The sequence below is a fragment of the Elephas maximus genome, chromosome 24 (assembly GCF_024166365.1).
Source record: "Elephas maximus indicus isolate mEleMax1 chromosome 24, mEleMax1 primary haplotype, whole genome shotgun sequence".
Lineage (NCBI taxonomy): Eukaryota > Metazoa > Chordata > Mammalia > Proboscidea > Elephantidae > Elephas > Elephas maximus.
Genome location: NC_064842.1, coordinates 29,201,338 through 29,215,958, shown reverse-complemented (window position 1 = coordinate 29,215,958; position 14,621 = coordinate 29,201,338). Strand labels below are relative to the sequence as shown.

The 14,621-nt window shown below is 38.6% G+C and overlaps 1 protein-coding gene and 1 non-coding gene across 3 annotated transcripts; both read right to left on the bottom strand.

Annotated features, from left to right (window-relative positions):
- Positions 1-1,196: 1,196 nt before the first annotated feature.
- TOMM20 (translocase of outer mitochondrial membrane 20) lies at positions 1,197-13,682 on the bottom strand. Of its 2 annotated transcripts, none has more exons than XM_049868189.1 (5): positions 13,373-13,678; positions 10,822-10,868; positions 8,733-8,814; positions 3,531-3,673; positions 1,197-1,483 (listed from the first exon to the last, which is right to left on the bottom strand). In XM_049868189.1, exons 1-5 carry the CDS (start codon positions 13,491-13,493, stop codon positions 1,439-1,441), a joined length of 438 nt encoding a protein of 145 aa, XP_049724146.1. In that variant the 5' UTR covers positions 13,494-13,678; the 3' UTR covers positions 1,197-1,438. The 2 variants fall into 2 exon arrangements, with proteins under 2 accessions (XP_049724146.1, XP_049724145.1); XM_049868188.1 differs by lacking the exon at positions 1,197-1,483 and adding an exon at positions 1,497-2,973 and having other exon boundaries at positions 13,373-13,682.
- LOC126067116 (small nucleolar RNA SNORA14) lies at positions 12,843-12,978 on the bottom strand. The gene has a single exon (XR_007515345.1). It is a non-coding gene; the product is annotated as a small nucleolar RNA SNORA14 (small nucleolar RNA).
- Positions 13,683-14,621: the final 939 nt, after the last annotated feature.

Sequence of the window (14,621 nt, the reverse complement as noted above, 5' to 3'; positions counted from 1 at the left end):
TTTTAACATGACTTGCCCAAGGCTGTGCGGCTAATTACAGGCAGAACTTAGAACTAATATTCCAAACTCTCTCCACCATACCACGACCACCATAAAAAAGCTCTAGTTTAAGGAAATTTGTGAAGTAAACCAAAATAGGAAGTACAGAAGAAAAATCTTTGGGGTCTCTCCACAGATTTTTAGACAGAATAAAGCCAATCTGTACATGGAAAATGCTTAGTTCAGAAGATGCCACTAAGTACCATGGGTTCTTATTCTCAGTTCTGAAATTGAATCTGTGACTGCAGATACTAGTCAACATTTGAGAATAAGAGGTCCCACTAGCTTCATTCAAGTCTTCAGCCACAAAGTTACAGCATTCATCAAGAAAAAGGAACTAAGTTGAAGTAGGATTAAGGAGGTACAGTGAAGATAAAAGTAAAGGGGAACAAACTTTTTTTTACAAGCAGATCATCCCAGTTATCTTAAAGGATAAGTTTCAGATTAATATACAGAGTAGTGACAGAACCACATGATTTCAGTGATAATCAACATGACGGTTGGACTATTAAGTAAAAAGATCAATTCAGAAATACTAAATCAGGTAGGCATGCAAAATGCAGATTACAAAAAATGCCAAGGCTACTCGTCCAAAAAACATACTCCTCAGAAGGAGGATCTAAAGGTGTTTAATAGAACCACATGAACTAGGAGCTAAAAGGGACACCTCAGAGATCAGTGGACCGATGCCCTCATCTCATAAATGAGGAGACAGAGTAGACGTGAGTTGGCGAAGTTCACACAGCTCTGTTAGCACTGTACACAGATCTAACTCCCGGTGCTACTTCCAACTACACACATTTCAAGTACAGGGAGATAAATAACCAGAACATATTACACTCACTGATTTAAACATCTCAAGACTGATACATGGGGTGGGAATAAAGTTAATACAGCACTGCAACACACTTCATGTATTTATAAGAGATTAAACCGGAAAAAATTATTTCTCAATTTTAATGCTCAGTTTTAATAAACACAATTAAGTTTTCACCCAAATTTCTGATATATAAGGAAATGTATTAGCTTTTAAAATGTGTATTCTTCAGCATATACTTTTTCCCTCATCTTTCAAAACCGAGCACTGGGTATTCTTAACACAGGTAATGTCATATGTACATTTTAATTGCGTGTTTTAGGAATAAACAAAATCCATGCTATTTTTGGTAACTCATAGTGTATTTATAAAATGAAAAACTATCAAAATACACTTTTCACTGGGAAAAAATAAATAAAACAAATGAATCTACACAAAGTAAAAATTAACTTTGGTAGATTTCGGTGTAGTATAGTCCATAACAAGCATATTTGCCCATATTCCCCTAGAGCGGCTCATCTTCCAAGCTAAGAATTTTTAAAGTATTTTTAATTGACATTTTATTATGTTGACATTTTTTTCTCATTCCACATCGTCTTCAGCCAAGCTCTGAGCACTTACGATTCTCTAAAGGAGAGAAAAAAAAGAAAATAATTCAATTTCTCAAAGTATCACAAGGGTTTAACAATTAGGATTCTAAGTTCAAAATAAAATACTCTGTATGCAAAGACTAAAGTCTAGCTCATATTGACCACACTTTTTTTTTTTTTTGGACAAATGACACGCCCATGTAGATAACACGCCTGCACACATAACGCACGGCACAGCACGCTAATTAGGAAAATGGTGCAGGGGGAGAGGGTGGTGCAGGGGTGCAATGGCTGGCAAAAAAACTTTTAACACATGTTTTCTGCATGAAAAAATGTTACCTATCCTGGCATTTATCTCAACATTTAACACTTTACACATTGTTACCATCTAGGACCTTTTTGATCATACTGCTATCAGTTCTATTTCAAAATCTATGCTAATAAAGGAGGCATAACAACACTATGGCACATGTTATTCAATTATGTTAACTGAAACAAACCCAAAAAAAACAAATTAAGATCTCTTTTTACTCCCTAATAAATTAAGAATACTGATTGTGCTTTAATGATTTCTCTATGCTCCAAACATTTTCCTTTTTGGCCTGGAAATGCTCAGTTATGGAAGAAGAACACAGTATCACAAAATTAGCATTTTGAAAACATTTCCAGATAACGAGGTGAGTTAACTAGTAAAGGTGGTTATTTTTAATGGAGAGGAATTCAGGTTTCGTCATCAACTCACCCGTATTTAAAAAAAAAACACCCTCAGGTCAACATTCCAGAAGCACTGTACTATGCTGTCTTTCAAACAGCATAAAATATTGAACAGATGATTCTGATATAGGTAGACTGGGAGCCACATACTCTGAACAAAAGGATTTAGACCCAAGTCCTTGCTTTTTGGTTTTCCAACTCTTTCCTTCAAATCTTTGGGACATCTATTTTCTTACCAGTCCTTTTCCAATCTAGTTGAGTAAGGACAGGTTTGAAGAATTAACCTGCCAATTATTAACCATGAAGTTCTACAAAAACTATCTGTCATCATCTTACTAAACCACACCAACTGAGGAAATAAACAGCAGAAACAGAGATGCTATTCCAAAAGGTCCAGCTTTCACATGCAAGTGAAAGCTGGACAATGAGTAAGGAAGACCGAAGAAGAGTTGACGCCTTTGAGCTGTGGTGGTAGCGAAGAATTTTGAATATACCATGGACTGCCAAAAGAAGGAACACATCTGTCTTGGAAGAAGTGTGGCCAGAATGCTCCTTAGAGGTAAGGATGGCGAGACTGCATCTTCCATACTTTGGACATGTTTTCAGGAGGGATGAGTCCCTGGAGGAGGACATCATGCTTGGCAGAGTACAGGGTCAGCGGAAAAGAAGAAGACCCTCAACAAGGTGGACTGACACAGTGGCTGCAACACTGAGCTCAAGCATAACAACAATTTTAAGGATGGCGCAGGACCGGGCAGTGTTTCATTCTGTTGCGCACAGGGTCGCTAGGAGTCGGAACCAACTCGACGGCACCTAACAACAACAATTCCAAAAGGTAGATTTGGGCTCCAAGGAAGGGATTCAGAATGTACAGAATGCATTTTAAAACTCACAAATTATGAATAAATCCATCTTTTACATAAATGGTTAGTTTGCAATACATACTCAACAATGATTTGGGAATGTACTCTTAACTAGCTCCAAGCTCCAAGCCCATCTCAACAGCAGCGGCACTGAACCCTTAGACAAGTCAGGGTCAGAGCGAGCCCATGCTCCTTAACGACATTAACTTCCAGGATATGCCGTCATGGCTCCTCTTTCCTCTGCCAGGCCACCTAATAGAACACATGGTTCCCCAGCAGACTAGGGAGAAAGCTTGTTTTAGAAAGCAGCTGAGAAAGGCCTGAAATCTGAGATTTAATATTAAGGCCTATGAATTCACACTAAGAGACATACTTCCTGATCCACCTCTAAGGTATAATTATTAGATCTTCTGCCTACTCATTTGGATATTTTGCTATTAGGAAAGAAAATTTCAAGAATTTCTCAGATTTTATACAGTTTTATTCCACGATAGTTCAATCCCTTACCTGACTAATCGTTGGGAGCTTGGTCAGAAGCATCTGGAACACTGGTGGTGGCAGAGTTTGCTGTAACACTTGCAGTAACTGCTGTGGCTGCCCACACACAGCAATTGCATTTGTCAAATGGTCCACGCCCTTTTCATATTCACCTGGAACAGTCACATAAATTACATGTAACTCAAAAGCCTTTCCCTCTGTCAAATATTGAACTCTGAAGTCTTCACTGTATCTCCAAGTGGTGCTGATGAAAAACAACATGCAAGTGAAATTGGAAATAATCTATAGCATATCCACTAACTGAATAACTAGGCAGCCATCAATGAGAATGAGTCAGACCATGATACACATGAAGGGGGAAGACTAGGGTATAAAAGTGTCCAAACATATTAACATTCACAGACTTAGAATATTTCTTAAAAAACACGTAAAAACTGCTAACAATGGAATATACTTTTCTATAAGAAAACTGGAAAATTGGGGACTGAGGTAGAAAAGAAACCCAATTTCACTTTAAACAAACTTTTTGCGCTATTTTAATGTTACCACGTATAATTATAAGTAATGTTACCACATGTAATTAAAATTTTTTAAGTGATGCTGATAGAAAAAATGGTGATACTAGAGGAAATGCCAAGGAAAAAGCTTGTAATTAGCTGAGCGGTATGATTTGTTTTTTAATTCATTTATAAACTTTCTACAGTTACTTTTTAAAGAAAAAAAATTACTTAAGGTTTACGGTTTTGGACCCCCACCACCTGCCACTGAGTCGATCCCAACTCATGTGTCAGAATAAACGGTGTTCCACAGGATTTTCAAAGGCTGATTGTGGAAGGTTTACTTAACCCAATAAATATTAAGTACCTGCCATGTGGTTCTTGTCCTGTTATATCCCATTTTAAACCAAACTCCAAAAAACTGTCCTAAATTTCCTATACAAATGAACCTTGTGTTATTAAAAATGGTTTTAAATTAAGTGTTCTTCTGCATAGGACATAGAAATCCTTTTAACGTGCCCTTAAAAAAAAAAGCCTATTGACATTATTTTAAAAATGAGATAATTTGTTTAAATTGGGGGATAATTCACCACGGTCTCTTAAATTTCTGTATGTCCCCTAAATAGAGCCATTCACTGCCTTTGCTCTACATTACCCTTTCAAGGATGTTTGTACAGTGAACAGCCTTGGAACACACTGCGTCTCCCTCAGGAGCAATGGTCTGTTTGCTCATTGTCTAACTGTTAAGAACATGGCGTCCAGAGCAAAGGGCAGGCGTGCTTACTGCGCACCATGAAGAGTCAGGTTCTCTAAATTAGGGCCATCTCTTGCGCAATACAACCCACGCTTGCACAGGTATCACCTATGGGAACTGGGCTTCAGAAAGCAGTACAAATGCTGACACTCTGACTACTGCAATTGCTGCAAGTGATAATATTAACACCTAACTCAAGACTGATGCGGAAATGAGGCGGCCTTTCATACAAACCACCAGAACAGTGCCCTTTGTCTCTGACACAGGACAATCATGCCCTCTGCCAGCATCCATGAAACTGTGGCAGGCTAACTTGTCCGTACGAATGTAGGGTAAAATCTCAGACCCTTCACAGCTCTTGATGCTAGTAAAGTGTTTTTAATAAGCAACTTTACTTACAAGGTTTTCATTATATATACATGTTTACATAATAGTGCTTTTGAAATATTAATATAAAAATGTGTTCAAAATCCTAAACATTTTCTCCTCAATCTTTACTTTATTCTCTGCTATGGACTGAACTGTATCCCCCCTCAAAATGTGGGTCAAATTGGTTAGGCCATGATTCCTAGTATTGTGTGGCTGTCCATCATTTTGGGATCTGATGTAATTACCCTATGTGTTGTAAATCTTACCTCTATGACATTAATGAGGCAGGATTAGAGGCAGTTATGTTAATGATGCAGGGCTCAAACTACAGGATTAGGTTATATCTTGAGTCGATCTCTTTTGAGATATAAGGGAGAGAATCCAGCAGAGAGGAGAGGGACCTCATGCCACCAAGAAAGAAGCGTGGGGACCTTCCCCCAGAATTGACAAACAGATACAGCATTCCCCGGGAGCTGGTGTCCTGCATATGAACTTCTAGCCTCCTAAACTGTGAGAGAATAAATTTCTGAATGTAAAAGTCATCAACTCGTGGCTTTTCTGCTACAGCAGCACTAGATAACTAATATATTCTCACAACAATATTAATTACTACTAACATTTAACATGTACGTAGATCAAGAGACAGTTGTTCAGACAGAACAAGGGGATACTGAATGGTTTAAAGTCAGGAAAGGTGTGCATTAGGGTTGTCTCCTTTCACCATACCTATTCAATCTGTACACTGACCAAATAATCCGAGAAACTGGACTATATGAAGAAGAACAGGGCAACAGGATTGGAGGAAGACTCACTAACAACCTCCATTAAGCAGATGGCACAACCTTGCTGGAAGTGAAGAGGACCTGAAACACTGATGAAGATTCAAATACCACTGCAACTCAAAATAAAAAAAATAAAAATCCTCACAACTGGACCAATAAGCAATATCACGATAAATGGAGAAAAGATTGAAGTTGTCAAGGATTTCATTTTACTTGGATCCACAATCAACACCAATGGAAGCAGCAGTTAAGAAATCAAGACGCACTGCACTGGGCAAATCTGATGCAAAAGACCTCTTTAAAGTGTTAACAGGAGTCACCTTGAAGGCTAAGATGCGCCTGACCCAAGCCATGGTTATCTTCAATAGGACCATATGCATGCGAAAGCTGGACAATGAATAAGGAAGACAGAAGATCTGACACCTTTGAATTGTGGTGCTGGCAAGAAATATTGAATATACCATGTACTGCCAAAACAACAAATAAATCTGTCTTGGAAGAAGTACAACCAGAATGCTCCTTAGAAGCAAGGATGGCGAGACTTCATCTCACATACTTTGGACGTGTTGTCAGATCAGTCCCTGGAAAAGGACATGTCAGGAGGTATCAGTGCCTGGAGAAGGAATTCATGCTTGGTAAAGTACAGGGTCCACAAAAAAGAGGAAGACCCTCAACAAGATGGACTGACACAGTGGCTGCAACAACGGGCTCAAGCATAACGATTGTACACATGGCACGCAACCGGGCAGTGTTTCGTTCTGTTGTACACAGGGTCACTATGAGTCGGAACCAACTCAATGGCACCTAACAACAACATTTAGCAAATATTTGCCAGGTGCCAGGACACTGTTCTTGTGGTTTATGGAAACAGGTTCACATGATTTTCACGATAATCTTCAGTTAGGTTCTAATATTAGCCTCATTTTACATCTGAAGAAATTGAGGCTCAGGATAATTAAGAAACATACTTCAAGTTATTAAGGCCAGGGTTCCTTAACTCCAGAGGCCCTACTTATATTACTAAACTTGCTCCCTAATCCAACTTTTCTTTACAGGCAGCACAGGTATTAAACCAATTCCGATTTATTCTAAACTAAGTCATCAATTAATGATACGGGAGGGCCCACTCTAAAACAAAACCAAGGATACCACAAAAAACTATCTGCTGCATTCTGAGCTTTACGAAGGTAGCTCATGACTTAAAAATCTTTTCAGACCATACTTACTTACTTTTCTTCTTTCTTAGTTTGTTAGCTAGAGTACAGGGAGGGACTAGGCCGATCTGCAACTCTTTAAGTGAAATTAATTTGAGCAAATTCTAATGGTGTCAATAAATTATTTCCTAGGGAAGGGGAGGCAAGACAAAAAGTAAAGCTGTCCCCTGAAACTACTACTCTGAGATGATCTTAAAACCTTAAACCAAAAATATCCCCTAAAATCTTCTTAAAACAACCATTTACTTAACTAGTAAAAAATGTCTGCCTTGAGCGCCATACTCCTTTAAGATCTTTATGGGATCAAACCGACAATAGCAACTCAAAAGATTAGACAAGAAGCTCAGGGGGCAGCGAGGTTGTATTACTGGGAAGAACAACTCCGAAATGGAGAGTGAGAATGGCTGTGCAACTTGAAGAATAATCAAAAAAAAAAAAAAAAAAAAAAGTAAAGCTGGCACCACTACCTTACACCCTTAAACTCTTCCCATAAAACAAAGGACAAATGCCCCAAATGTGAGTAGCTCAACCTTATTTAAATACTAGCAGTAAGAATAGGAAAGAAAAACAACACTTGATATTGATTTTATTAATAGCTACTTCAAAAAGACTCAAGATAAAAGCTAATTTACACTAAAAAGATCTGTAAATACATTTATTAAGGCTTTAAATTACTGAACAAACTACAGTTCTCAGCTTTGTCAGCTAATCTGATAATAAGAATTTAATTTCATAATAGGAATTTTTAAAAATAAGTCTTAATACTGTTAATGGAATAAATGAGACACAAACTAATAAAAAGCCTGAACTCTGAATCAGATAACTGGCTAGCCTTAAAGTCAGCTGTCATGAACTCATCATGTGACCTTGATTAGGTAAATTACCCTTCTCTGGGACTTATATTAAACAGAAGTTGATTTTTCAAGTCCCTCCAACATCTAACGCTTCATGCAAAATATAGAAGTTTAATAACTGTTAGAGCCATTCCTTACTATAAACATACGAAAAGACATTATGACAAGATGGAGGCTGAGGGAGGATATTTCTAGCTCATATTGCCTCAGTTACTATTTATATATTATACTATGGCTATAAAGAGCCCTGGTGGTACAAACGGTTAAACACTCAGCTGCTAACCAAAAAGGCTGGAGGTTCAAACCCACACAGTGGCTCCAAGGACAAAAGACCTGTAGTCTGATTCCATAAAGATTACAGCCAAGAAAACCCTACTGGCACCTCTACTCTGTCACATAGGATCACTGAGTCAAGACAACACTACGGCAATATTTTCTAAACAGAGTAACCTCATTTTTAATGACCACTTATCATCTCCTCCATGTCAAATGATCTCTCAAAAGTAAACCTAAAACTAACTCAAAATACATTATGGCCAGTGATGATCTACTGAGAATAGTTATTTCTAGAACCAATCTTACATAAATTCTACATTACTGAGTGCCTAAAAACCTGTCATAAAATATCAGAATAACTTCTTAAAAAACAGCCAAAACATACAAGAAAAGCCCCTTAACATCATAAATTTATATTCGTGTGAAGAATTCCATTTAGTTCCTTCATTTTTTAATGACTATTACCTTGGGCTAGTAACTCTTCACCAAGCTGTATTTCTTCAAGGAAGAATTTCTGAACAGCTTCAGCATCTTTAAGGTCTGGTAACTGTTTGGAAATAGAGTATTTAGTAATTGGAAATACAATGTTTACTAACTGATACCAGAATTACGCCAGGGACTATATAATAACCAATACACAGACATACAAGTCATGCCAGAGGAAAAAAAAAATAAGCTCATTCTAAAAGAATGATGAAACAATTTTACCCTTCAACCACATCTGCAAGGATTAAAATTTAGTATCTACATTCAAATGAATATGAGGGGGGGAAACTTATCAAATTGTTACTTCTTTAAACAGTTCTCAAAAAAGATCTGAATCAAACCTAAAATGAATGATACAAATATATCTACCATGAAACATACGTTACACACTGTATTTTTACTGCTATCATTCTAAACTTTACACAACTGTGATCAATTTGTTCTTCTGATCCAATATTTTTGCATAGATTTCACACACATCTAAAAAATTAGTTATTTTCAAATGGCAATAAAATATGCCACTGAAGTATGACTGTTTAATCATTACCTATTTGTTGCACATTTGGGCTCCAAGTTTTTTGCTATTAAAAACTATAAGAAGCTGTATTGAAATCATGTTTTTGTTTCATGGATGGTTACATATTACCAGACTGAATGATGTCGGCAACGTACAATGCCACCAACTATATGACTTGTTTTTAAAATCTACTATTTAAAAATCCACTTTTATTAAAAAAAACTTGGGCTTCTATTAATGTAAGTTTTTGGTTCCTAAATTACAGTATATACACTCTTATTATCCAGTATAGGGTAGAAAAATACTATTTCTGAAAGTGAAAGTATTTTTCATTTCCTATCCCAGCATACCGTAAGAATTTGATTGTATTCTTGAATCTAAAAATGCGCTGACTCATATTTCTGTAATAAATCAACTTTCCTATATCTTTAAGAAAGAAAGGACTACTGAAAACAACATTTTATACATTTCAGAAAGGTAGTTTAGGCATATTGGAACAAAGTGGTTCGTCCCCAGTTTCTACTTCACTATTACCATGTCCCCTCAGTTAAGTGAGTTGATTACTCAACTGCTTCAAAATAACTAATAAAATATAACATCTACTGGTTTAATTTTTCTTTGCCCAACTTCCTTCAAAAAGAACCACTATTTGTATAAAAGTGTGCCACAATTTGTGTAAAAATGGAACAAAAATAATCTGTCCACATGCATTTGTGTGTATACATGTAGCATATCTCTGCAGCAACATAGAAGAAACTACCACGTGTTTCAGGGAAGTGGAACTGAGTGACTTGGTGACACTGGCGGCAGAGAGACTGTGTCCTTTAACCCTTTTCACCTTTTTGTTTTGAATCACGTCAGCATATCACCTATTCAAAATATCAATAAAATCTAAATTAAAAACAAAAAAAACACTACTGATCTAGTAGTCCAATGCCTGGGAATCCAGACAATGGAACTAATTCAAAAAAGGGAAAAGCTATATGTACAGTGATTAACATTTACTTACTTAATTTACTTACACATGTCACAGAACATTTTTTATGAAGTAGATAAACCTATGTAGTCATTAAAAATAATCATGAACACAGGATCTATGAAAAGAAAAAAATGAATAAAAAGATTTATATCTACATTCCATACTACAACAAGGTAAAAATCTATCAGGGCAGTGGGTCTCTGGGTCACTGGGCATGAATAGTGTTGTGTGACTTGAAATGAATAGCATATGGTGCTTTTAAAGAAGTTGAAACAAGGAACAATTAAATCAATAAATGTTATATTTTATTATTTTTAATTGGTCGTCTTAGTGCCTCTTAAATACCGCTTATAAAATCAGCTGTTTGTTGTGGCCAACAAAGGGGAACTGATCAAGGACCAGATCATCAGTATTAAACCCAGTTAACTATTCCTAAACAAAACATATATTTTAAAATAGAAAATTAATGTCTGATATCAACTAGCTTTCTCAAAAATGTGTATTTGAGACAGAATTTAAAGTAATATTTCTATAAAGTATTTAACAGAATCTAAACAAAACAGGCTATCTACCTTGGAAAGCCCAGCTCTCTCCTTGGCAAGCTTCTGTTTCTTTCTTCCTGCAAAAAAATACATTGCAGTATTTTTATTTTACCATTATCAAAATGGAAATTAAAAAAAAAAAAAGGCCTAGCTGCTGTGGTAGTCATTCCTTATATTTGCAGATTATTCCTGCCTCTTACTCTCTGCCTCTCTGGTATCCCTGTGATTTGTCAGGGCCCCAGTTCTGGTCAGTGACCCTGCGGGTAATGTGACATTTCTGGGTAAGAGCTTTCTCCTTCCTTTTGGGGCATCAGGATCAGCAGTTTACAAGATGGAGGGAGCTCTGACAGTTGGGTCTATCTGAGTAATTACAATAAGTAGATCAAGCATGCCCTTCCAACGTACATGTGACATAATCAAGAATGAAGACACTGCTGTTAACAGAGCTTTTTTCTTGACACATTAACAGATTCTGTCGTTCCTGAATGTTGAAAACCATCTGATATTCTTCAATGGAAAAATCAGCATTTGAGAAAGTTTTCCAAAAATAAAGTTTACGCCTTTGGGGGAAATGGGGGGGGGTGTTGGTGCTCAGAAACACACTTCTAAAATTTAAGTCAATTTACCCAATACCCCCGCCATCGAGTCGATTCCAACTCATAGCAACCCTATAGGACAGAGTAGAACGGCCCAATAGTTTCCAAGGAGCACCTGGTGGATTTGAACCGCCGACCTTTTGGTTAGCAGCCGCAGCACTTAATCACTATGCCACTGCTGACTAGTTAAGGAAAAAAAAAAAAAAAACTGCCTAAAATCTAAGTTGTTTTTTGTTTTATTTGATATTAAATCAAGCAATACTATGCATCTCAGGATCCTGGGTGACTGTTTAAAATCTTAATCATCAATGAATCAACCCTTACCACTCAGATGGGAAGTCAACCCTGAGCACTTAAATCACTAGGCTACTGCTAAAGCTAGAAAAAAAATTATGGACTGAAGATGGTGGAAAAGAATTTTGAAAATACCATCCCTCAATCTGTCTAAAATGATAGGATACCTCTTATGGTTTCTTCAATCAAAAAATAAAGTTTTCTCAAGGTTTCCGAAAGTAGTATTGCAGCATTTCCAAAGTTGTAAAGTTACTATAATACAGTCTTTAAGAGCTATACATACTCTTCCACTCCAACCATTTTTGAAGCTACAAAAAAACCAAACCCAGTGCCATCGAGTCGATTCCGACTCACAGCGACCTTATAGGACAGAGTAGAACTGCCCCATAAAGTTCCCAAGGAGCGCCTGGCGGATTCAAACTGCAGACCCTTTGGTTAGCAGCCATAGCACTTAACCACTACACAACCAGGGTTTCCTTTGAAGCTACAGGGGGGAAAAATGACCTAAATTCCATTAGCTACACTTTAACAGGCATGTATGGAGAGGCCTTCCCTATACCAGCAGTTGCGGTGGGGCACTTCACACATCTTACTTAAAATTCACAAAACCTAGAAGAGGCAGGTGGTATTACCTAATTTTATAGCTAAGAAAATTACAGTTCAGGAAAACCCAAGACTATGCTGCTAATCAGTAGCCAGCTTAGGCCTGGAAACCCAGGGTCTGAATCCCAAACAGCATTCTTTCCATTAGTCTACCTAACTATAAATAAAACAAAATACATCTCTTTCCTCCTAAAACATGAGACCTAGAAGAACTGATGTCACCCTGTAGATGGTACAAGATCAGCGCTGTCCATTAAAGGAGGCTACCAGCCACGTGTCGCTACTGAGCGCTTGAAATGCTCTGTTAATTAAACAGTAATTAAGTACGAAATAGGATAATCGGCTCTTTGTATTTTCCGGACTTTCATAACTTACATTATCAATTTCAACTTCAGAAACTGTTTTGGCTGACCAACCTAGTTGTCTTAAGTTACAAAAATACTTCTTATTGCAACAAATTTGCTCTTCTATATTGTTGCAAATGAAGATGCCTTCGAAATTCATAGGAGATCACAATGGTTTTGGTTACACTATTCCCTCTTACAAAGCTAGCTTAAAAGATGTCGCAGGTATGAAATAAGACTGAGCCACAGAAGAAGCGCAGCCCTTTGGACTCCCCTGCAATTTTTGTAGCATTCACTCATTATCTTGGAAGCATTTACAGCGAAGCTACCAAGGGGGTTTAAGAATGCTACAATGATACCGCACAGGATTTGCGAATTTAATCCCAGGCTAAAATTCGTTAAATACAAAATCACAACTTCCGAGTTAAGAATAAGGGCCTTAAAAAATAAATAAATAATGGCAAGGAATAAAAAAAGAGAAAACTTAAATTACAATATAAGGGAGACTGCGTTTACACGGCGAAAGTGTTTGCGCGGGGGAGACAACGTGGGAGAAATCCTTCCTACAAAATGGAGGGAGCCGAGAACAGCCAAAGAGCCAGGCGAGCGCTGAGATTCGCGCAGCCGGCGCCGTCGCCCTCCCCGGCCCGCTCGGCCGCCGCCTCCCCAGGCGCGCGCCGAGGACACCAGGCCCGGCTGCGCCACGCGGGAAGCACCAAGCTCAGGGCGAGGGGGCCCACTCACGCTCTCGCAGCCTGTTCTTGAAATTGGGGTCACTCCGTCTCTTGCGGTCGAAGTAAATGCAGTACCCGATGAAAAGGGCCCCGCATACACCGGCGGCGATGGCGCTGTTCCGACCCACCATTTTCTCTCGACTGCGCAGTGTGCGGGACGGTGGGGTCGGCAGCAGCCAGCGAGGGAGCCGTTGGCCCCTAAACCGCCTCAAGGCCGACTACTCTGCTCTAAACCAGACTAGCCGGCAAGCGAGGGTCGAGGACAAGACCCCGCGCGCGCGTCACTTCCGGCCCCGTAGCCTTCCGAAGCCGTGCCGAGGGCGCCCAGCGCACTGCCTGAGGAGAGGACGCCGCCGGCTCCTCTGCGCCTGCGCACACAGGCGGCCCGGGCGCAACGCTGCGCGGCCCGAGAGGCGACGCCGCAGCGCCCGAGAGGTGACGCGGCAGCGCGAGGGCTGGGCCGCTCGTTCGCGTAAGGGTTCGGTGACTCGTTGCTCATTTGGGTCAATCCTGCTGAGCCTTCTGAGAGCGGATTGCCCGCTGCCGTTATTCCCCCACTCAGAAGTCAGCGGCGTTGTTTCAAAGATGGAAGATAGCTGACGACAAATTCATCTTATTCCTCCTTGCATAATACAGGACAGCCTGTGGCTTTGGTTTAAATTAAACTCAACTTGCTTTCAAGTACAGGCACAATTCATTGTACAATGTAACACCATAATCTAGTGATTGTATCTGATTTTAAAAGAATATTACAATATAGTCTTATAAGTAGAAGGAAATTAAATGGAGCAATTCTTGGAAAAATATAAACCGTAAAATTGAAGAAAAAACAGAAAATGTGAACAGTTTAAAATATTCCCACAAAGAAAACCTTGGGCCTGTTGATTTTACAGATGAGTCCCACCAAATAAACCGATAATACCAATCTTAAACTCTTTCAGGGATTAAAAAAAGAGAACGTTTCTCAACTTATTATTGAAGGATAAATTTGATAACAAAGCCAGAAAAGGAAAGTATGAGAATGGATTTTACAAAGCAATCCCTCAAGAGAACATAAACTCAAAAATCTTAGTTTAAAACAAGTTATTTTGTAAATGCTGTTTCCAATCTGCAGGTGGCATCAGCTGCTGCTGCCATCTCAATAGTCACGGCCTTTCTTAATTTGTTTCCCGGTTTAGGTAGCTATTGCTGCATAACAAATTATCTCGAAATCTAATGGCTTAAAACCACAAACATTTACCTCACTATTTCTGTGGGTC

Bases quoted from the DNA above. Each gene is read 5' to 3' on its own strand.
- TOMM20 (XM_049868188.1), bottom strand. From the start codon at position 13,493: ATGGTGGGTCGGAACAGCGCCATCGCCGCCGGTGTATGCGGGGCCCTT. The intron at 10,869-13,372 runs GTGAGTGGGCCC...ATTTTTTTGCAG, and splicing joins CAAGAACAGGCTGCGAGAGC to GAAGAAAGAAACAGAAGCTT. The intron at 3,674-8,732 runs GTAATAGTCATT...TGACTGTTCCAG, and splicing joins TGAAGAGTTACTAGCCCAAG to GTGAATATGAAAAGGGCGTG.